A 24,057-nucleotide genomic window follows, 5' to 3' on the forward strand; every position below is an offset into this window, starting at 1 on the left:
GAGAGGTTCAACAGCAGCTCTTTTAAGTTTTTATCACTTTTTATCTCACTCTCATTTTCCTTGTATTTTAATCTGTTAATGATAAATAATTTGAATTCAAATTGAATTGAAATGAAGCAAGATACACAGCCAATAACAAAATAAACTAGAAAGTGTACCTCATGCTTATGGTCCCCTAGGGGCTAAGAATTGTCTGTCTGATGATAGTAGAATTGTGTTTCAAATACAAACAAATTCAGAAAATATACTAAAAAATAAATTCATACATTCATGAAGTGTAGGAGCTGAAAAATCATATGAAAGGTTGTTTCAACTTACTGGTCTGATGTCGATGTCACACATTCCAACACTGGTATTCACAACGGACGTCAAGCCTAGAACAGTGTTTCCTTCAAATCCCTAAATATTGGAAGATAAACAATGCATTTAGTAGTGAAAATTGAACTGAATATAATCAGCTGTGAATTAGGAATGTAAATTCTCTGGATTCCTGTGTGATACCATGCTATAAACTTAAATAAAGAAACTGCATTTATAGTACAGGTGATTAGGTGAAGATATATCATTAAATCTGGAGTAACATTAGATTCATGTCTGCTAGAATTTGTTTAATCAGATTTTCTATGATAATACTCTGTCCACACTATCAAATTGTCTTTAACAAGAAAACTGTTGTATGCCCATATATAGTCATGAGCAGTCGTCATGATGTGCCTATATATGGTCATAATGTGATATCATGACCATATATAGGCATGTCACATGTTTTTGTCAAACAAAACTTGATAGTCTGGACAGAGCTTAATATTAGTTTCAGACAAATCTGATCAAACAAATTATGTGTCAAGATAGCGCGTCAAAATACGCGCTGTTGTTGTTAAGGATTTTTTGTGTGGTAAAAACCACAAAATTGCTTGACAACAAATACACGCTTGTTTTGACGCGCTACTTCACGAACTAACACAATCTACTTTGGTTGTGTTAGTTCGTGACGTGAGCGACGATATGGACAAGATGATATCATTGCACACATGTATATGGGGATGATGTCATAGCACACATGTATATGGGAATGATGTCAGTAGCACACATGTATATGGGGATGATGTCATAGCACACATGTATATGGGGATGATGTCATAGCACACATGTATATGGGGATGATGTCATAGCACACATGTATATGGGGATGATGTCATAGCACACATGTATATGGGGATGATGTCATAGCACACATGTATATGGGGATGATGTCATAGCACTCTCTTATATGAAAAGGCACTTGTCACATAAAACTTGATAACGTGGACAGTAGCATAACGCCTATGCGCTCCCATGCAGCAGTCCACAGGGCCCTGACCCTTAGGGGACATGACCCAAAAGGGCTTTGTTGATACTCTACATAATGTGTCTGCTGACATTGTAGTAGGACATATAGAGGCCATCTAGATGTGCCACAATCAGCCCTAACCATGGAATGGCTGAGGTGGTGCAGTATAAACCCTCCATCTGTGGAAGTTCCACCCTGGGGCCCCCTCTATTTGAAATAGAGGGGCTCCAGAATCCACCACTGATTTCATATTATTTATTTCATCATTAAAATCATTTAGAATATACAGTGACAAACATAACAAAAAAAAACAAGCACATCTAAAATCCCACAATTGAATTGCCGACTAGGACCCAAAAAAGGACCCCCCCCCCCAGCCACATGGCCCTGGCCTCATTGTTACACCACTGAATGAGAACAGAGCTTAGTCAGAAACTGCTATACTGCACTTCATTATTCTGACAGATAAAAAGCTGGTGCCAAACTTTAAAATCACTAACCCTTAGCACATTTCAAAGTTCACATAAATGAAAGGTGACATTTCCAAAACAGTAAATGAGTTTGTTTTTTTTATCAGGTCATTGCATCAATAAACATCACCTCAAACACCTTTTATCCAAAAACAAACACGTACTGATATCTTATTATTCCCACGATCTATCAAATTGAAACCCACAACAGGGAAAGATTTTTTTTGTATAAAATCTTGGTATAATATTTAAATACATCTACTGTAATTTTAAAATATAACAAAATAAGATTAACTACATAAATTAACAACATGAACAAACTCAACTAAGCACTGCATTGTAAAGGTTCCTCATTTATTGTAAACAACAGAAAGGAATAATAAGTAAGTCAGACTCTTTGGTGTCCAGTGACAGTATGAAACTAAACCATATTGATGAGATGCCTCCAGGGAGACTTTATCAATTACCGATCTAGATCCAGATAATAATTTACTTATCGTGTGGTGAAAAGTGCTTGCACCCAGAATAGGCCTAGTGTGAATAGAGAATTACATTTAAAGATTAAAAAAAAAAGTAATATTAATATTAATACTATATTTTTGAATGATTGTACAACGCTATGTTTCCTGTAGCTGCATGGTATTGTACTCTTTTTATTTTTGGATTTACTGTATGGGTCAAATCCAATAAGCCAATTTGTAGTTTGAACTGCGCATGCCCGTATCCAAGATCAATTGACATAAACCAATGTTTTGTATGTTTGTTTATGTCAATTGACCTTGAAATGAGCATGCCTTGGCCTCCTTGGTTCCCGGCACTTGTTTTGTAGGCCCTCTACTGCAGTAGTTAAGTGAACAAGTGAATAAAAAAAGTGAAATGCGCAGTTGAAACTACGAATCGGCTTATTAAGAAAGACTGATAACTTCCTGATTTTTTTGGAACCAATAATTGGCTATCTATTCATCATGACAGGAAATAGGTTACAGATACAAAACCAATTCACGACAAACCAGGATATTATAAGTCTACTGATACATTGACGCTGACAGGAAAAATACCATGTCTTACCTCTGCATTGGACGGATCAAATAATCCTTCAGGGATCTTGATTCTTTCCTGGCCAAATTCCTGATGGTATCCATTAGGGAATTCATACAAGGCAGTTGGAAGTTGTGCCATTTCACTAGGGGGACAAAGATATCAAAATTTATTTTACTTCCCTGATGAAAAGAATATTAGAACAGTAGTGGGAAAAAATGTAGAATGTTTTATATTGTTAATATATTTTCACTCAGAAGTTATGGTGCCAATCCTATTATAATTTACTTTTGTTGTTTTTGAATGTATCCCTTGTGTAACTTGACCTTTGACACACACGCTAATGAAAATAAAAGATGGCTTATTGTTTTACGCATGAAATAACGACAAGAGCAAGATCTTCTACATTACATACCCATGACATACTGAACAACACAAGTGAAAAGCCTTCCTAATATTTCTTTACTATAATTGGAACACAAGGGCCATGTCCATGCAGTGTGGTGCATTTAAAACAGAGCATGGGTGAGGTGGTGATTTACACCCCACTGCACCCTAGATAATATTTGAGAATCAGCCACTAAATTTGCTGAACAAAAATACCACCTTATAAAACCTCACTCCCCACTCCACCTCAATACCCTAGACACGCCACTGACCATACATAATTAATAAATCAGATATCAGCCTTTAGTCCATGAGGGCAGCAAAACCAATTGTTGCTGCAACAGACTTAGACAAGTGGTGGCGCTACTTACTCTTCATCTGGAGTTGTGTCATATATTTGCAGGGTGGAGGCCTGGAAGTCTTGTATAACCTTCTTTACCATATAATTGTGCCAGGATTTTGTGACATTTGGTACAGAACGTTTCTTAAAGATTGCTGGTTGCTCCTCTTTTACAACTTCCTGTAAATAACCATCATTTATTTATGGCTTTACTTCTACATTCATATATCCATTAGGTTTTCATTAACATAATTATTCATTTTTTGTTCAAATGCTGGGTGGTTGGTCCAGTGCAGTGATTAACGTACAAATAATAAAGTATACATATGTACAACGAAATACAAAACAAACATTTGTATTGTAATCAATAAAAAAAATACTATATAGTACACAATTATAATGAACATGAAAAGCATATAACATAATGTCATTTGTATACACACACATTAGACAGAACTACTTTAGTACTGGGAATAAAAAAAGACATGAAAATGTTAGGAACAAGAAACAACAATAAAAATATGTAATCAACACCATTCGATTAATTTCCATATTACTGCATGTCAAAAGTTGTTATTTAGGTTGTATATTCATTTTGCTTCACGCAGTGTGTTTAATTGAAGGTACTAAAAATTATCAGCATTTGCTGTTTTATTCATCACTGGTAATAATATATGCTTTCACTCAACCTATCAATCAAACAATCAATCAAGTTATATCAGTGTAAACTACAGTACTTATCATGTTTACACATATTTTTTCCCATATTTATATTAATAAATTTCAAATAAATTATTCAGGTATTTTACCTTGGATTCCACCAGGTACGTTGGTGTAACTTCAATCCTGAGGTTGTCTAGTAACTCCTTACATTGCATTGTTATAAAATCACCAGCAATCGGACTCTTCACAATACCTATACAAATATTAAAGCAACAGGTTGTTTAATCTTCTTTTAAAATCAACATACACTTAAGATCAAACAATCTCTGAAAAGGTATATGCACCTTCAGACAAGTCTCATCAATCAAATTGTTATGTACAAAAAAAAACACTAGTACACAATAATGTGTAACACCAGCAGAGTTTTTCTTCACACTCCATCTAGTCGATTGAAATCTTATGATGACACAGCGTTTTCTGTTGCTGCACCATTACTATGGAATTCCCTGCCTCTTGAAGTTTGCCATTATCCTAATTTCCCTTAACATTTTCACAAACCTTATCAAAACACATCTTTTTTCAACTTTTTAGTTCCGTTTCACATTCAGACTTTGTTTATGCACTATAGCAAATTTATAATTACACTAATAATAAGACTTAGTTTATAAAGTATCACAATACTGATGCTCAAAGGGTCAACCTCTACAACTATGGTTAAAAGTAAACTCATGTAACAAAAACTAGTTTACTGACCTTGTTGTAGCACGTACCCATCATGCACCGGTGTGGCAGTTGTTTGAGTAGCACCACTGTCAACAACCAGACCTGTAGCACGGCCATTAGCAAAGCTATTGTGTGGTTAAGTTAAACAATAGAGGGATTTAGAGATGATTGTTTACAGGTAGTCATGTGACCTAACTTGGGTATATATGAAAAACATTATGGTTGCAAAAACAACCACCCACTGTTAACGTTAGAAGTAAATGTCTAGGAAAGGCAATACTATTATTCAAAATAGTGGTTTTTTTATCCTAGCGTTCTCCCTGGATTGTATGCTTTGAAATTTAAGTGATCCTTCATAAACCTTAGCTGGCCCTAGCATCGCAGCGTAGTTCGAAGACCATCATGCATACCTAACCATGCCGTAGATGTGCAGGGGCCTAGGCCTAACATTTTGTTGAAAAATCTCAATGTTTGCGGCCAGTATCCTTTACAACATACATTAAGACAAAAAGTAATTTACTCTCATAAACTAAGGTATATTTTATGACATTGAAATTCATAGAAGGATACGCCGTAAGTACTGCATTCTTGCATAAGAAGAAAGCAGGAATGTTGTAGTGCTCGAACATTAATTCGGTCAGTCGTTCCCGCTTGTTTCTACTGTTCCACTGAAAAAAAAATGAAAAGGTGTGATAAAACTGGACTAAAACGATTGGTCAGTCATTGTAATTATGGTTGTCTTAGGGTCTTTCTGCTTTAATAATATTTATTTGTTTATATTCATTTATGTTCTGCGGTTATGGCTGAGAAATGACATTGGATGTGGAGAGAGATACTCAATGGAGTTCACTCAAAATAAGTGAATCCGTTTTTGACTTAATTTCATATTGTACCAGGTTTTCATATCAGTGAAAAGAGAATATCCATTTTCCTCTGTCTAATTTTATTTGACTTTGTTGTTATTAAATTTCCTGCAGAATTTCTAAATCACTTACCGGGACTTCGGACATTAGAACTGGATGCTGGAGAGGGTCTGAGCGAACATGTTTCTTGTACAGGTGATCCACAAGATTTTCAAATATATCCCAATCCTCAACTTGGGAGTTTAAAAGGAGTAGAAAAATAAAATAATGAAAATCAGTCCAATAAAATACTGTATATTAAAATAAAAAATTGTTGGCATGTATTTTTGTAGTTTCTAATGTCAAAATATTTGGTCCAAATTGTATAAATACTGAATCCAGAATGAATTTATTTCCTATGTATAAATACTATTGAACATTTCTCGTAACTAAAACACTATTAAAGACTTGTTCTCATAAACTACTGTAACACTTTTAAAGACTTATTCTCATTACCAAAATCAACACATAGAAAGGATGTTAATATATGTAGGCCTAAGTCTGTAGTAATTTATTAGAAAATAATATCACCATTTGCTTGGGCATAGTTTTTCCACTGTTTTCATGACCTCTCACTATTGTTTAATATTACCATGATCATATTTTCTGGAAAGAAACCACCTCTACAAAAGTGTTGTCCAAGAACTCAAAACAAGACTTTAGCCCCAATATTTAGATTGAAAGCCCATAGCCACTGTCTCACATTTTATAACTTTTAGAATTGACGGGAATACAATAATAAAATGTCGATGGTTGCACATTTGCATGATACAAATCCAAGGCTAGGTTTCAGATTTGTAGTGGCTGCAGGCATCCATCTAACATGGACACAAACAGCAAATTTATTTTAAACTTACTCATTCCATCCTTGAGAGGGTGGACCAACTCCATTCCTTCTCTGGGGAAGTGAAGTGCATTTGTGTCGATGACATACTTCTTGCTTTTACTTTCCTTTATCGTTTGACCTGAATCTCCATCAACCTCCATGGCTTTTTCATCTTTATTATCAACAACACCAACTATCGTAGGAAAGTCTGCCTGAAAAATGCAATAACTCAATCATTAAATTAAATAACACTGGGTTGAGAGCATCTTTACTCTAAGGAACTTTTCATTAAATCTCACTTATCTTGTAAGACTTAATGGATTATCTTTAGTGAAATTCACACCAAAATACTCCTATTACTGTATGTCCTGGTTTATTTGTGTATCATACATTTTTAAATCTGTATAATAATAATTCATTTGAATATGGTTTTTTTTGTTCACAGTATATAAAATTTACATTAAAAACACTTATATCTTTATGAGAACACTTACTTTTGGAGAGTCTTCACCAGCATAACCTGCTCTGATTGAATATGAGCCAACATCAAACACTAGAGCTCCAACTTCATCTAACATTCAAAGCAAATTAGAAAGATTCTTTTTATGAAAAAAAAATTGCATGCATATAATTAAAGTATTAAACATAGATTTCCCATTAATCTACAAGAGTAAGTTTAAAATGTGCATTTGTCCAAAAGCAGAGATTTTATTTTGACAAGCTATAATATATTTAAAATAGAACAATATAAAGTAAATGACAACAGCACTTTTGAGACTAACAATACAGAATTCTTGTGCTGCTGTCATTTACTTTATACTATTCTATACTGTATCAGACTAATGCGGCTATACTTTTTATTCATCATATTTAAAATAGAAAGTTTAAAAACACAGTAAATAATAAAATATTTAATTATATATTGAACAGAGGAGTATAAAAAATACCAATTTTAATATGACTATTTATTTACTTCAAATGCAAATTTATCAATATCATATCAAAACTTCAACAAAACTCATGTTTTCAACTCAAATCTTCAGAGATATATATTAATAATATTGTTCTTACTATACTGTATATATACTGTAGTCTTTCATGTATAATAATATATTTTAAGTGCAACTATTCTTTGTTTTATTATTTTATATAGCATTATTGTTTATGTACTGTATTTTAAGCATCAGGAAAACCAAATTTCACCTTGTTTTGTGGTCATGACAATCAATATTTTATCAAATGTCTCACTCACTGTTTCAGTGTTTTGTTTACAATTGTGATTTAATAAATAAAAAATAAGCCTTTTTTGCAGGCATAGATAGGCCCTTGGCCTACATGTTAAAATAAAAAACACAAACAAAACAAGCTTAATTTTCAGATTTTCTGGGTGTTAAGTACATCGAGGTCGAACTGGTTCACGGAATAAATGGATGGTGTTCCTTAGGCCTAGTAGGGCCTACCTAGCACTGGCTACCTAGCTGGCCAGGACTCGGTGGCCGCTAAGCCTAGGCCCTAGCAGTAGCTGAACTCAGCAGACCGGGTCAAGTTGCATCTGTTCTAAAAGTGTAGATTCAAGATTAAAAAATAAAAATATTACCTCCACCATAGACACCTCCGCTCATTTTTCCAGTAAAAGTTTAAAACTAACAAAAATCCGTAAATAACAGCGCAGAACGAGCGATAAAGACAAAGCACACACAACTTCGAGGGTACTCTGAGCACGCGACACGATCGATCGACACGCTGAAAAAATAGCGGAAAAATATGAAGCATTACCTTATGTAAATCGTGCCAGTCCACAAAAAATGAAGACGATCTGATAGCAAGCACTGAATCAATCCTGCTTAAATAGTCGCCTGGTGGCGTCATCACGCTTATCTCAACAACAGTAAACAATGACTTAGAAAAGTTTAGCGAAAAGTCTTGCAAATCAGTTGTGCTAGAAGAAGTAAACCAGCATGATTGATATATTATGTTGGATTCCCATGTGTGAAGAATAAAAGAAACTACAGAATTATATAGAAATAAGGCGTAAATAAGCATAGGTTCTAAATAGGCTACCTAACGAAAATAGGCCTAGTAGGCCTAGTTTTAAAGGACTTGGCCTATGATCAGGTAAGTACATGTCAGTCACAACAGACATGGTATAACCCTGCCTGCCTCTAGGATGCCTAGAGCTCCCGATACCAGAATAAGTATCAAGTTCATGGATCCCACTTGATCCACAGTTTTTACCAAGGATACAGTGTTACATTCTCTCTATTGGCGTAGCACTCATCAGTTCACTCACTGCCAAATTACTTTGTTTCTTTTGAAGAAATTTTTTTGAAATGGCTTCAGTCAAGTCAAAAGTAAAAGGAAGACAACGAATCCACATTCAATGCAGTAAATCTACATCGACTAATGTTGGTGTTCTTAGTGGAAAAGGAATACAGAAATGTGAAGGCAAAAGGAAGGAAGCGAAAGAGAGATTAAATGTGGACTTGTAAGTAGATTTTATATTATTTTATAAGTAAACAATTTGGCATATAAAGAAATACCTAAAAGTAAATTCAAGTATCAGGATTAGAGCCTGCACTGGGTATATACGGGTGCAGGTAAACTCGGCCCTGCTTAACCAACTCGGGCCATACCGACTCGGCCTATGAACAAATTTGGCCCTTGTCAACTCAGCGCTTAACCTACTCGGTCGACAACCGACTCGGCCCATACACTAACATGATGATGCTTAGAAATCCCTCTGTGAATGAGAGAAGTTTCACAGGTGATGTACTGCATATATTATACATTGAGGTCTAAGGTACATTAAAGTCTGTCGTGACATCATCATTTTCATTTGCATGTAATTTTCCTATCCCCGAGCATGTACTAATTCGATATTATCTTCAAATAAAATAAATTTTAGGTCAAATTGATGGATTATTATTATAGTCTTATGCTGTGTACTGTATATAATTTCAGCAGCGAAAGTTTAAATGAAATGCTCGTAAAGATAGATTCAATTCCACTGGACACCGACACGATTCACTCAATACCCTCCACTCTCTTCAACCAGCCCATCAACACCAAGTGTTCTTGTGGTAATATAGGAAACCAGAAATCTCAGATTGCAGGTGGGAAGTCTCTGTCCTCCGATTCAGACACCGATGATGAAGATGAAATCAGTATTGGCAAGATCATAGATATGTTGAATGTGCACACTAGAAAGGCATTACAGAAGGACAGGTCTCCAGTTTTGACTAATCTGGTGTCAGGTTTTAGACCAGGAAATGAGACATTACACGCAGTCCAACTTCAGCAGGTAGAATTCAACTTTATTATTTGTGGTCTGTTCTGGAATCTACCACTTTGGGGAGGGGTTACCCTCTAAATCAATGGAATTAAAAATTTACCAGAATATGAGCAATCAATGGCCTGTCAGATGTTTTTATATCTTATTTGCCCATGATTAAACTTAAAACCAAGGGTTCATTCAGAAACCTGTTAAGTATTTTGATTTTATTAACATTAATCATTTAGCCATTAATTTATAATAATTATAAACATTATACTTAGTATTGTGAATAAACAATTTTAAATTTTGAGTTGCCATCTAATTGCCCATGTACTTGTAATAACCTCTATATTACTTGCTTTCACTAATCGTTTTGTGTTGTATTTTAGCTGAAACTACTGCTAAATGGAAACAGTAATACTGTTAAATCATGTGTGTTGGTGTTGTTGGCGAAACTTAGTGCAATAATGGCAAATGCCAAGGCAATTTTTGAAGCTGGATTTCTCGAAAAGTTAGTGAAGGTTGTTGAAGAACAGGATATTCTACTCTTGAAAGATGCGCTGCATTGCATTGGCATGGTAACAGTGTTTGTTGTCTTATATTTTCTAACCTCCTCATCATGTTGCCTCGGCAGACATCTGTCTGTGCAGTGTGAGCCTGTTCATAAAACTCATTCAGTATTAACAAGAGAGGTGCTTTATATCCATAATAGCATCTTCCTATTGTAATATGTGAATTGTAATTATATCTAGATACAATATTCCATATTTAGTGGTTTGTTCATTATTTAAACAGGATTTGCTTATGTCTTTATGAAACAGACAGTATGATATTATTTAAACATTCTCTATTTGTTGAGAACATACATTTAAATATCAATAACTTATTGAAAAATACAAAATATTAAATTTCTTTTTCTTTAAATTTTCAATTTTATACTTTCAGCTAATCAGTCATGAAGAGTTATGTGACTCGTGGCTTTTGTTGATGATCCAACGAGGCCTTCCGTCACTACTGACCATTCTTCAGTCAAATATTGGTGAAAATCTGCTTGTATCAACTGGCTCGGTCTTGTCCGTCTTAGCTGTTCGTCATGAAATTGCAGTTTTACTGGTTGACCATGGTATGCCGGTCATCATCGGTGCTCTACAACTAATTTCAAAACTTCGTGTAAGTCCAAGAAGTCACTATATATATATAGGCATCACTAAAAACACATTTTTTGTTTTAAGTTTAAGAAGTAGTTATCATTCTGATTATTGAAATGTTTACACTGCAACATTGCATTCTTTATACAACGGCACTATAAAATCTTGAATAATGATCTACACCAATTACTTTTATTTTTGTTGTTTCATTTTTACAAGGAACCTGTAATAACAATGCTTACTCATGTAATATCCCATAATGATCAGTTGATGGCTGCTGTGATTGACAACTATGTTTTTAGAGAAATTGACATGGCATTTAGAGTTGACCTTTGGTAAGATGCTCAAGAACCAAAATGTTTTTTATCGTCAGTAACATAAAAGTGTAGCTGTATCTTGGTGGTTTTCAAATGCATATTTGTTCACGCTAAAAATAGCTCCTCTTCCTAATTTGTGAGACACATACAGTAGCTGTGCACTATGAGAATAATAATAATAATAATACGTAAATGTTGATAAATTTACATTAATTCCTACCAAGCATGTTCGAAGCAAAGTTTCTGGCCTAAAAAATTACAGAAGAATAATTTCAATGTATGTTACACCATGGAGGTATTATTGAGAAGGAGATCACTCGAAAAAGCTACGCGCACGCAGCGCTATGCAAATGAACCAGGATCAAAGTTGCTGCAGCGCGTGAAGAACGTTTACGCGATGCCTTTGAAGTCCCATGTGTTCCCCGCCATCAAATTTTCAGCAGGCATAGTTTATCAAAAAATTGAACATGGCGAAATGGAGAGCACCTTCTTTTCTCGGTGCGCACTACATGCAGTCAATCTAATCACTATGGCTGCGCAATCGTTTCCATTTTGAAGCTGATACATTTATCTCTCATAATATATCAAACATATCAATATTTCCACCTAAAAAAGTTTCGAATTTAATGGAACATTTACATGACCTTTAAAAGTATAGTATAGTTCAACTTCAATTTCCATAAATTGGCCAAAATTCGCTAATTCTAATTTTAACAGATATTAATTAATAAATGATTGAGGATTATAATAAACTAAGTCATTTTAGGGTTAACGAGGGTTAACTATTCGAAAAATCAATCCAAAATCTGAGTATTTTTCAGTTTTACGCTAACTTAGCTTTATAGTTGAACTAAGCAATCTTCAGACAAAATTATAATGAACACAGAAGTAATTTTAACATAAATATTTTACGGAATCCGTTCCTGAAATATAACATACCAAAAGTCTGAAAAAATCTAATCAGGGGAACATTGTTCATTATAAAGATATTTAATATGTTAAAATCAAATGCTTTATTGCACAACTGCTCTGCTGGAAGTGTATAAATGCAAGTTGTTGCCAAGTTAGGGTAGTACGCCCGCGCGCGATGCAAAAGCGGGGAACGCATGGGTTTTTCGGGTCAAAGGGAACTGTTGCCGAGTGATCTTCTCAATAATACCTCCATGGTTATACAGTAACAGTAATTTAAAAATGAATACTATGATATTTGAGGTGCAAACTCTATTTAAACAATTACTTATTAATGTGTTGCTTTCTAAAGTTCTGAACAAATAGCTGCAATGGGTTTCTGCTACAAATTGTGCCAAGATTCATATGGAATAGCAAGTATACTAGAAGAAGATAAACTAAAATTACTGGTTCAAGTCACTCAAGCAACCAATTGTGTGTAAGTGTGTACAATTCTCTTCCTATGTTTATGTTCCTAGTGTTGTATAAAAATAACTGCGTGGATTTATATATACCTGTAGTTCCTACTTAACACTGTTCCTACTATATACAGAGCTTGCAAGCCTCTGGCAAACTAAGAATGCCTTCCAAAAATTTACACAGTCTCCCACATATCTGTGAGCAGGAAAAAAATTTCCAACTGAACTCACATCATACAATTTCCAAGTGTTTGCATGTTTGTACTATGTACTATTACAATTAATAATAATTGTCTCATTGAAATTATGTGGTCAATATAATGTGTGAGACTATCTTGACTGAATATGGTAAGAAAAATTAATTCAAAATTTTTTAAATATTTTCATTTGCAGGAAGGTGCGAGGTTTGGGTGTGAAGATGATTCATGCTTTACTTAAATGTCAGGAAACTAACATTCTTAAGGAATCCATCGTGCAGGTAATTTTAAACCCTGTTCACATGTTGATTTGTAAATTTGCCCTTATATGTGTGTGATATGACATCATTACAGCCTACAGCCACAATATCGGAGCTGGTTCGAACGACATGCTTGCCTATGGTGCAGTGTTGGCACATGTGCACTATAAAGAACCCAGTACATCTTTTGAGACGAGTAGGGGGTTACCCAGTGTACTGGTCCATCCAGCCCCTGTTCTTGTGGACAGATGAGAGTAGCTGGTACCAGCTTTCAGGCTCAGATACGAAGAGTCCCTTAGGGGAGAAGAAATGTATGAACCAATCCACATTGCAAGCGCTCTGATCTTCATGAGATAGTGTTATTTATAAGTGCTGTAATGTATGTAATATATTGGAAAATTTTTCACAAGAAACTTGTTTGTGTGTGCTGAGTTTATTGTGTACAATCTCTTCTAATCAGACTAATATGCAATCCACAACATCGTACCAGGTACCCCATTTATACTCCTGGGTAGAGAGAGACAAACATAGTGCTTTGCTAAGAACATTAGCAAATGTAAAGTGTTGTATGTTGTTTTGTGTCCCTAAATATTTGTGGCCTTGCTTTCATAATGAAAAGGAATATTTATGTAGTGATAAATATATTGCAGATGGGCAGAATTCATTGTGAAGGTAACAACTTGAGAGGGATGGCAGATGTGAAACTAATGCAGAAACACACTTCTCTTGGTATGAAAAGACAAGAGACTAAATCAAGGACAGAAAGAGGTGTTATGTTCCTGAGCAAGATGCTAATTAATTTGCTGTACAGAGAAGGTAAGACATGCATAAGTAATTGAATAATTCCTTATTAATTATATCATAATTGTGTATTAATGTTTTTGTCTCCATTAAGTCTAAAATATCCTCAATACAATTAATTCAATTCTGCTTGTTCCTGAATAATAGAATTGAATAATAAGATCTGTGTATGAAAATTTACGTAAACCAATTAATGTAAACCAAGTATACCAAAAAGAAAAATTAAAGTATATATAATTTAAACATAAATAAACATTAGCAAAGTATACCATAAAAAATACATTCATGTATATATTATATAAACAAGCTCTTGACATCGGAATGAATATAGAAATTTTACAGGAATTCAACATTGTACTGTGTACATTTTATAAGTAACAAATGCTATATTTTATGTACACATTTAACTTTTTTCTTTTAAAGGAAAGGTGATTGTTGACTCGGATGGTAAGGTGCAGTCGGTAGGGTTTAAGGCAGCTCATGATCCGTACTCCACGATGTCTGTTTTAGTTGCTTGCTTTTACCTGATATCTACTCTGCCACTAAGTCGATCAAGAACAAGAACAACTAGCTCAAATAAAGTCCTATTTCAATGGTAATGTTGAGATAAATTATTCTCTTCCAAAGAGTAATAAAATTTACATTGAGTTTATTCAAATATCAAATTATTGCTTCAACTTTTTACATATTTGATCTCCATTGATCCACAGTTTCAGTAGTAAACATCGAAAGGTAAACTTAAACACATCCACATATTTGATACAGAATGGAGCACTGAACGTGATACACATCCTTAATTCTTACTGCAACCTGTTGGGAGATGGTAGACGAACTCGGCAAGCCACTGCATCCGAGAGATCTCTTGACACTCTGCATTTGCAAGCCATCATGAAGATTTGGCAAAAGGAAGAACAGGAGCAGACGCCGCCATTAAATCTAGCAGATGTCTTAGTTCCGTCAGAATTAAAGTTTCTTTTGGAAATGTTGTCGCTTATGAAGTTATTTAGCCAGATATGTAGCACAGAATGGAATTATAACGTCAAAGACAAGCTACAGGAAGCTATTGCAGTTGACCAGGAAGTTGGAAAAAGCTATTATGATGCACCTGTAGATCAATATGCACCACATTTGATAGGTGATTTGAAAATTAGAAGTACTGGAGAAGAAACAATGCCAGCCATTACTGTCAAAGAGGTACTGGACTCTGGTGATGGCCTGATGGAAATCCAAGCTGTGGAAATGAATGCTAATCCGGATGGTGCTGGTTTGATTACCAAAAGAATTGCATGGGAAGAGAGTGAAGAAAGAAGAGAGGTGTCTGAATCGATTGATGAGGGCACTATAAATACATTTGAAAGACCATTATTAGAGACCTTGAATGAAGCAGGATATGATGTAAAGGCAGATGATAGTGTGTTTGAACTCCATCAGAAGTTACGGATGAAGCTTTGTCAAGAAGGTCTTTTTGATGCACTCATGTCATTGGCCAGATGTGGAGTTCCTCAACTTGAAGTAAGATATTATTCATAGCAGATGTTAATTTTGACGTTTTCTTGTGATCAATTCCTCTTATAGATGTCATATTTCAACTAGATTTTGAATGATAAGATGCTGAAAAGGAAGGTCTGAGGTAGGAAAGAGAGAAGATGACAATTTATGCGAGAGGCTGGTAGTGTGAAAGATCACTTCACTGGATATTTTGTTCGGTAATTAGCTTAGTAGAGCCTCTGAATTATGACATTTTAAAAACATAATTTAACAGTTTGTGGGAGTGTGGCCAAGCCCAGGCTCTCCACCCCCCCCCCCAAACTTTTTTTTTACAATTATGAAAAAATTGAAAAAAAAGGAAAATTATAATTAAATGTAGGTTTGAGAGTGCCATTTTTGGCCATCTAGAGAAGCCATAACCATAATTTTTTTCACAGCAGCCTCAAACATGGTAGACCCTCCCTCTGTGTAAGTCCCTCCCTGGGCCTCCTCTATTTCAAATTTCTGGATCTGCCACTGGGAATTATTACAACTTTAAAGATTCTTCTATTATTGGTCATCGTAAAGTTTAAAGTGATTACAGTGGTGTTGTATAAAACTCTGTTTTATTACACATATTTTTCAGAATTATTATTAATGAATAATTATTTTATTAAACAAATAATTATATTTCCTAACTAGGAAGAAATATTGGAAACCTTGAAGTGTCTACTACAGCCTGTAAAACCACCAAAACTGACCGATCACCATGATTCTAAATCACCGCTGGTTAAACAGAAAACTCTGTGAGTGATATCCAACTTAAAGCCAGTTTACCCTGTGTGTGCATAGAGCAAAGAAACAGAGTGTTTCTTTGCTCTATGGTGTGTGTATACAATGCATTAAAAACAATTTTTATTTCTTTTACATCATACATCTTTAAATGTTTAAATTTCAGGGAAGAGATTTCAAAATCTTTGGAGATGCGAGATAGGTTGCTTAGCAGTGTCATCAACAGTATGAGTAAGAAGACAGCTGATGTGATGAAAGAGGCTTTGAAAACAGACTCACGAAAGAAGTCATCCAAGACTGTAGGAAACAAAAAGAAAGTGGATGCTAAACGTAGGGAAAATCGATAATTTAATTAAAAAATTTTTCGCCTTTTTACCTCTTTAATAACAAATAAAACAGTATAACAGTCTGTCTTAGTATAATACTGTATTATATGAGGACAGCTTGCAACACAAGTAACAAGTAATATAGCACAAAAGATTTTGGGAATGCCTATGCAAAAACTCTGAAGACAGAAAGAAATGAAACAAATCATGCTACTGCTTGCTAGTGGAATGGCCCTTTTGAGTCAACTTTGAAATATGTTTTAATGGTTAAAAAGAAATGCAATATGGCAGCACTTTCTAATGCATTTATAGTAAATTTAATTCCATTGTTAAACTCATAATTTCTTTAATTGGTTGTTATTCAGAATTGTCAAATTTTAGAACATCCATTACTAATTCACCGGAGCGGTTATCATGGCATTGTACAATGCACTGCTTGGAGATGGCAGGTCATGTGATCAAAGGTTTAACAGATCGAGAAGATGGCGCAGTTCAAAGGTTACTACTCATTCTTTATGATATGCTGTCTTTTGGAGATGTAAGTAGCACACAAACAATACAACATACAATAATTTTGTATAGAGTTAAACATATGGTTCAGTAGGAAGGCATCCACCTTCAAATCTCAAAAGTTATGGTTCAAATCCTAAAAAAATTACAGTATTTTTCCTCATAATATATTTATAATTAATATCTGAATGGTAATCTTAAGTTTGAATACTGAAGGGACAATAACTTTTCAAGAAAATGTATGTCAACTTAGTTGGCAATATATAAAATAATTAATAACAATGTTTGGATACAGATTGTCCCAATTGATTGATTTGTCATTATCATTCCTGATGATGACATAATTGATGTTAAAATATTGAATCCTGACATGATGGCGTGCATTTCGATACTTGGAGTATGTATTATACTATCTTATTTGATTGATTTGATTCGCTTCAAATTATTATCTTTTCAGATTACAGTTCATATGAAGTTGGCGTCTATTGGTTTAATACCAGCCCTACTTGAATTTATTTGTAAGGAGCATCCGAATATGTTCATCAGTCTCCTAGGTATATCTGTGTATACAAGCTTTACTATTATTTATTCAAAACTTAGATGTAGTTTTCATTATGTGAAATATTTTTAAAATATTCTTTTAGTTTATTACTGTAAAAGATAGAGATGGCATTTAATAAATATGTTTTTAAATTCATCATTATCATCTCCATTAAATTTATCGTAAATGCTGACACTAATTTAATTACAGGGTCATAAAAAATTACAAAGCATAAAAAAAATATGTATGTCCAATGATTTTTTATTTTTTTTAATGGACACCTAACCGTATAAAACTAGCCTTGAGATGCCATGGGGTTCCTTGATTTGAGATAAGCTCTACACTTGAACCCATTCCAACCACAGATATTATTAGTTTAGTTCAAGGTCAGCATATACTGTGATAAAGTGCTTCCCAACATTTTTGCTTGGGGCTGCACTTTGGTGGTCAGCGACTCACCTTGTCAGAAACGAGACAAAGTCACTTTCAGGCTTTTCCTGAGCTGTCAAAAACAATGATGATATGCAATGGCTAGGTCTAGACTTTGAAAATCCTTGCCTGATTCACTTTCCCATTAAAGTACTGCATTAATTGTATAACTGACATTTAATGTTTGTAAACTGTTCTTTGTATGTACATGGAGGTTGTTATACCTCCATGATATACTGTATATATTAACATACGATTCTTGCCATGCCAAAACCAGCGTACTGTTGCTAAATGTTATACTGATTAATTAGCATAAGAATGTGGCTGTATTGTATACTTTAATAATAATAATAATAATAGTAATAATAATAATACTAAATAATAATAAATAATAATAATAATAAAATAATAATAATAATAATAAAAAAATAATAATAATAATAAATAAATAATAATAATAATAATAAAAAATAATAATTAAAAAAAAAAAAAAAAAAAAAAAAAAAAAAAAAAAAAAAAAAAAAAAAAAAAAAAAAAAAAAAAAAAAAAAAAAAAAAAAAAATAATAATAATAATGATAATAATAACCGAAAGGTCCACTGATTAATCTCAGATAAGAAAGTACAATACATACTCCAAGTATTGAAATACACGCCATCCTGTTGGGATTGAATATTTTGACATTAATTATGTCATCATTATTCCTTTATGCGGTTGGTAATTGAGCTCTTTGAGTTAGATATTTTGAAAGTGGGAATTGAAAAAGAAAGTACAAAGAAGCCATAATACTTTTACTCATAACTTTGGCAGTACTAAGTTGATTCCAGTAAATGATCTATCATTTCAAAGCTAATAATGTGGTGAATATGAATATTTTAAAAAGGCAATTGTACATAGGTTGCTTGCTACAAGCATACACAATTAAAAAATACACAGGGTATATCATGATATATGTTTATTTATTATAACACGTACATTGTCAATCTTGTATAACAATTGATTAACGTATTTTTTGCAGCTGTTATTGTACTGCAGAAGTTGACACATGACCTCCGACTAAAAGAAATGTGTAAAACCGAAGGTAGTTTTTATGAACTAAAGATGAAGTTCTCCAGTACTTACAGAGGGATATTGAAACGCGAGCTTCAGTTCTTCTTCAAAAGAGTTGAAATTCCAACTGGTAGGCTATGTACACATATTCCTATTTTGTAAAATGGTAAACCTTGCAACTATATATGGACAGTGGCATATCTAGAATTCATGAAAAGGGGAGCTGATGGTGGAGTTGGCCAGGGGATAGATTATTAAGCAAGGGGGCACTAGAAGTGTAGAAGCATGTGACAGCGTGTAAGGCGTTGGGCTTTCAATCACAAGGTCTGGGTTTGAGACCAATGCTCGTCACACTGCTTGTGTCCTTGGGCAAGGCACTCTGTATTTGCCTTGCTTCAGGTATAAATGGGTACCTGGTAGGAGGTGAATGATTCGGAATGAAATTAGTAGTGTTGATTACACGCATACCTAATACTCCCCCAGGGAGCAGAGGAGGTTATATGTATGATTGATTCCTGTATTCAATGACCAGGGGAAAAAGCAATTTTCTGGATAAGCGCACTATATAAATCCTATAAAGTAATAATAATAACTTATAACTAGGTCGCAAAATGAGGTGATATGAGTTGATTTCTAACTACTTGAGCATGGTTTTTTGCTTCGGACATTTTCACTGTGGTGGGTGGGGGGGGGGAGTGGGGTGGCACAAGCTTTTCTGGAGTGAACCCCAAGATATGCCACTGCAAATACATGTACGTAGATGAGAGCCCCATAAGCTAGTACTAGCAGTTGAGTAGATTTCATAGGCTTGGAGCCATCCAATCTGCAAAGTCTTGAGTGGGACTCGACCCAAGCCTATCAGCAGAATGAGCCAGGGCAGCTCAAAATGAAGAGCTAACTCATTTTAAATATGGGTAGAAGGATGAAATAATGATTGAAAAATCATCTCCTTAAGGTCCCATGGTGGAGGTGAGGTGCTATCCACTTTCCATTTGTAAACGTCCCTTTTGTGGCTAAAATATTTTTAGCTAAACTTGCCAGGTCTGAGTAGTTTCATCTGGTTTTGTATTGATGTATTTAATATATTTTTAAACAAATAAACCAATAAGTTGATGTTGACTTATGCAAGCGTAAGTCAACATCAACTTATTGGTTTATTTGTTAAAAAATATATTAAGTGTACATTGTGTTATATAGTATAAGTAAACTCATTTATTTATGTTACATCCTGCACACTTGTCTATATATATATATATATATGTGTGTGTGTGTGTGTATGATATGTATGTATATATATATATATATATATATATATATGTGTGTGGGGGGGGAAAGTGGGGTGGCACAAGCCTTTCTGGAGTGTGTGGACTGCCACACAACCCCAAGATATGCCACTGCAAATACATGTACGTAGATGAGAGCCCCATAAGCTAGTACTAGCAGTTGAGTAGATTTCATAGGCTTGGAGCCATCCAATCTGCAGAGTCTTGAGTGGGACTCGACCCAAGCCTATCAGCAGAATGAGCCAAGGCAGTTCAAAATGAAGAGCTAACTCATTTTAAATATTGGTAGAAGGATGAAATAATGATTGAAAAATCATCTCCTTAGAGTCCCATGGTGGAGGTGAGGTGGTATCCACTTTCCATTTGTAAACGTCCCTTTTGTGGCTAAAATATTTTTAGCTAAACTTGCCAGGTCTGAGTAGTTTCATCTGGTTTTGTATTGATGTATTTAATATATTTTTAAACAAATAAACCAATAAGTTGATGTTGACTTATGCAAGCGTAAGTCAACATCAACTTATTGGTTTATTTGTTAAAAAATATATTAAGTATATATTGTGTTATATAGTATAAATAAACTCATTTATTTATGTTACATCCTGCACACTTGTCTAACCAGTATTAAATGTCGAAGAATTAAAAAAAATATCAGAGATCGGTGAAAAGTGACTGTTGGAATGGCGTCAAATAAATAAAGTGATTTAAATTGACACATCGCCTAAGTTTAATAGTATGCACTTCTAGATAACATGATTGCCCATTAATTATGATTTGTTTTGTTTTTTTTTCAGATTCCTTGGGTCTGGATATCAAAGTTGGATACCCTTCCACATGACTTCGACAGAAATGGGTTGATGAAAAAATAATAAAAGGAAGGAATTATATGATATAGAGTACTGAAAGGTCCACTGATTAATCTCAGATACTTACTTTTACTTACTGCCTGTTATGCCTTTGGCATGTAGGGCAGCAACGAAGTCCTTCCACTTAGATCTGTTCTGGGCCAACCGTTGTATGGTACCCCATGTGTGCCCCAGACTCCTCAGTTCTGTCTCCGCAGTCCGTCTCCAGGTATTCTTCGGCCTTCCTCTCTTCCTCTTTCCTTCTGGAGTCCAGAATAGAGCTGTGCGTGTGATGTCATCTGATTCTTTTCGAAGTATAGGGCCAATCTATCTCCATCGTTTCCTCAGAATAGTTTCCATGTTATTCATTTTGCATCGATCTAATAGTTCCTCGTTGGATATGGTGTTAGGCCAGAAGATACCCTGTATCCTTACAAGGCTCTTTGTATGAAAAACAGAGAGGTTATGTATGTCTACCTTCTCAGATAAGATAGTATAATACATACTCCAAGTATCGAAATGCACGCCATCATGTCGGGATTCAATATTTCAACATTAATTATGTCATCATCAGGAATCAAGTACTATAGAGTACTCACGATAAACTGACAGGGAAGTTTGAATATTGAGTTTTATTAAGTGATTTTATTATGTGTGAAATTTTGTATCCAATGCTACAAATTTTTTAACTACATTTCATACTTGAACATATTTCTTGTTTTTGAAGATTTTGCTCATAACAGGAAATATTCAAATAAATACAATTTTATATTCATTTGTTTACTGTAGATTGATGGAAACAAGTTTTAACAAGGTTGGATTGATTTCAGAATTTAAATAAAAATTCTTGCATAGCCTTTTAAATTAGCTGGTTATCAATTAGGGATTTTTTTTGTAGTAAAATGTTGGTAAATTTGAAAAAGAAAATCCATTTGTTAAGTTTTATTGATCCATGGAGTGTACATTTTAAAATACATTTTAGGAACAATTTATTGAATGTGATGTGTAAGTGTATGTGTGTGATTATTATTGTTATTAATTATTATAAATGTTGGCCCCAGCTAACACATTATGTTTGTATCAAACTATGACTTTTCGACATATCAATAACATTGTAGATGTGCCCTGTTACATAAATGTATGTTCAATATATATTGAGTAGAGATTCAAGTTACTACCTTCTGAAGAATTACATTTGTTCTGGCCGTGAACACTTTTGATGTCTTGAATATTGTACAGCCAATACTATGTGAATGCTAAATGATTATGATTAGGATTGAAATAATTTCTTACACTTTTACCTCCATGTATTGGCTATGTTATAAGACCAATATACGTGCTTACTTACAATAAAATCATTGTTAACTTAGTTTAAATTGTTTATTTTTTGAGAAATTATATCATTTAATATCTCATATCATTTATTTCATCTTTAATTCAACACACGAAAAAAAAATGGGGGGAAAATATTGTAAAAATGCTAGCCAACACCAGACGGGATTGCTCAAAAGTGGCTTTAAACATACTGGCTGGGAGCTCAACTATTTAACTTTATATACATGTCTAAAATGTGGCTGTAATTACACTTTTCAGTTCTCAACTATTAAGTGGCTTTTGAGTCGATTAAAAATATGTTTAAATAAAAAATGAGTTTGTCTCTTATTTCTTTTGGCAATGTATCCCAAATACGGGGAAAAGACTAAATTTTAATTTGTTTGTCCTGGCGAATGCATGATTGAATTTAAGTAGGTCTGTGTGTATGCGATTAATATTAATGTACTTATTATTTATTATTATGTACATACTCCAAGTATCGAAATGCACGCCATCGTGTCGGGATTCAATATTTCGACATTAATCCCTGATGACATAATTAATGTCGAAATATTGAATCCCGACACGATGGCGTGCATTTCGATACTTCGAGTATGTATGATTATTATTATTATTTTTTTTTTAAATGTTTAGGCCCATGGCCAAGGATATGCCAATAGCGAACCTAATCACTTTACTAAGCGGAAATCCTGTGACAAGATAAACACATAAACAAGATGCTCTAAACTAAACTAAGTCTTATTATGATGCTTAGGGAATGGAGTTGTTTTGATTGTGAGAACAAAATCCTGTTGCTGTGACAGGAATTGGACCCTGTCACTCGAAGGCATGCTTCTTAACCACCAAGCTGTTCAACTCCACTCAAAAACTACTTAAATACGTTGATGTTTAGAAGGTCATACACGCGTTTAGCAATAAATGTTAATACTGTATAATAAATTGTAGCCTATGTTCAAATTTAAATTCAATGGGTCGTTCAGGGTAAAATAGAGTTGAAAATGAAATATCACATGTTTTTAGGTCATGCGGCGTTGTACTTGTTGAGTGATGTGATGTGCTTTTTAAGGCGTGGAGACCAATCTGGTAAACCCAAGGAGGTCCTACAGTAAACTTTTAACTATAATACCTCAATGGTAAACCATATTCAAGTATAGGTCTTACAAGGGCTGAGTAAAATTTGCTTACAGAGTTATCTCTGCTTTGATAATGCGCTTTATAAACCCAAACATCTTATTGGCGTTCGGTTTAGTTCCAGTACCTGATCGCTCTAGTCGAGTTTTGAATTAAGACCTAAATATTAACCAATTTGATACAGCTTGCAGCTCTTTTCCATCGATGTTATAGTTTGGAACCTCAATTTAAAATCTAGTTGGTCTTGAAAATATGCATTCGATTGTAGGCCCTATTTGTATTCTAACTTGTTTATGCGTGCACCCACGG

The 24,057-nt window shown here is 34.1% G+C and overlaps 2 protein-coding genes across 3 annotated transcripts; one reads left to right on the top strand and one right to left on the bottom strand.

The window, feature by feature from the left end:
• Nucleotides 1-318: 318 nt before the first annotated feature.
• LOC117112705 (actin-like protein 6A) lies at nucleotides 319-8,434 on the bottom strand (the record flags this gene model as incomplete). The annotated part of the gene is given in 10 exon segments (XM_033255848.1): nucleotides 319-399; nucleotides 2,869-2,983; nucleotides 3,597-3,745; nucleotides 4,375-4,481; nucleotides 4,982-5,076; nucleotides 5,522-5,619; nucleotides 5,947-6,047; nucleotides 6,711-6,891; nucleotides 7,174-7,250; nucleotides 8,277-8,434. Coding segments are annotated over 10 exon segments (1,029 nt in total), but the record flags the coding sequence as incomplete, so codon positions are not given.
• A 123-nt stretch (nucleotides 8,435-8,557) lies between these two features.
• LOC117112715 lies at nucleotides 8,558-22,929 on the top strand. 2 transcript variants are annotated; one of them, XM_033255858.1, is made up of 17 exons: nucleotides 8,558-8,794; nucleotides 8,997-9,164; nucleotides 9,641-9,980; nucleotides 10,343-10,531; nucleotides 10,899-11,123; nucleotides 11,321-11,436; nucleotides 12,680-12,805; nucleotides 13,179-13,263; nucleotides 13,893-14,058; nucleotides 14,467-14,638; nucleotides 14,754-15,555; nucleotides 16,213-16,316; nucleotides 16,469-16,632; nucleotides 16,994-17,166; nucleotides 17,596-17,692; nucleotides 19,126-19,287; nucleotides 21,232-22,929. In XM_033255858.1, the coding sequence occupies exons 1-17, from the start codon at nucleotides 8,787-8,789 to the stop codon at nucleotides 21,273-21,275; spliced, it is 3,141 nt and encodes a 1,046-aa protein (XP_033111749.1). In that variant the 5' UTR covers nucleotides 8,558-8,786; the 3' UTR covers nucleotides 21,276-22,929. The 2 variants fall into 2 exon arrangements, with proteins under 2 accessions (XP_033111749.1, XP_033111757.1); XM_033255866.1 differs by having other exon boundaries at nucleotides 9,644-9,980.
• Nucleotides 22,930-24,057: the final 1,128 nt, after the last annotated feature.

This window comes from Anneissia japonica, unplaced genomic scaffold (genome assembly GCF_011630105.1).
Source record: "Anneissia japonica isolate Jap-2015-1 unplaced genomic scaffold, ASM1163010v1 scaffold284795_len787576_cov167, whole genome shotgun sequence".
Classification (NCBI taxonomy): Eukaryota; Metazoa; Echinodermata; class Crinoidea; order Comatulida; family Comatulidae; genus Anneissia; species Anneissia japonica.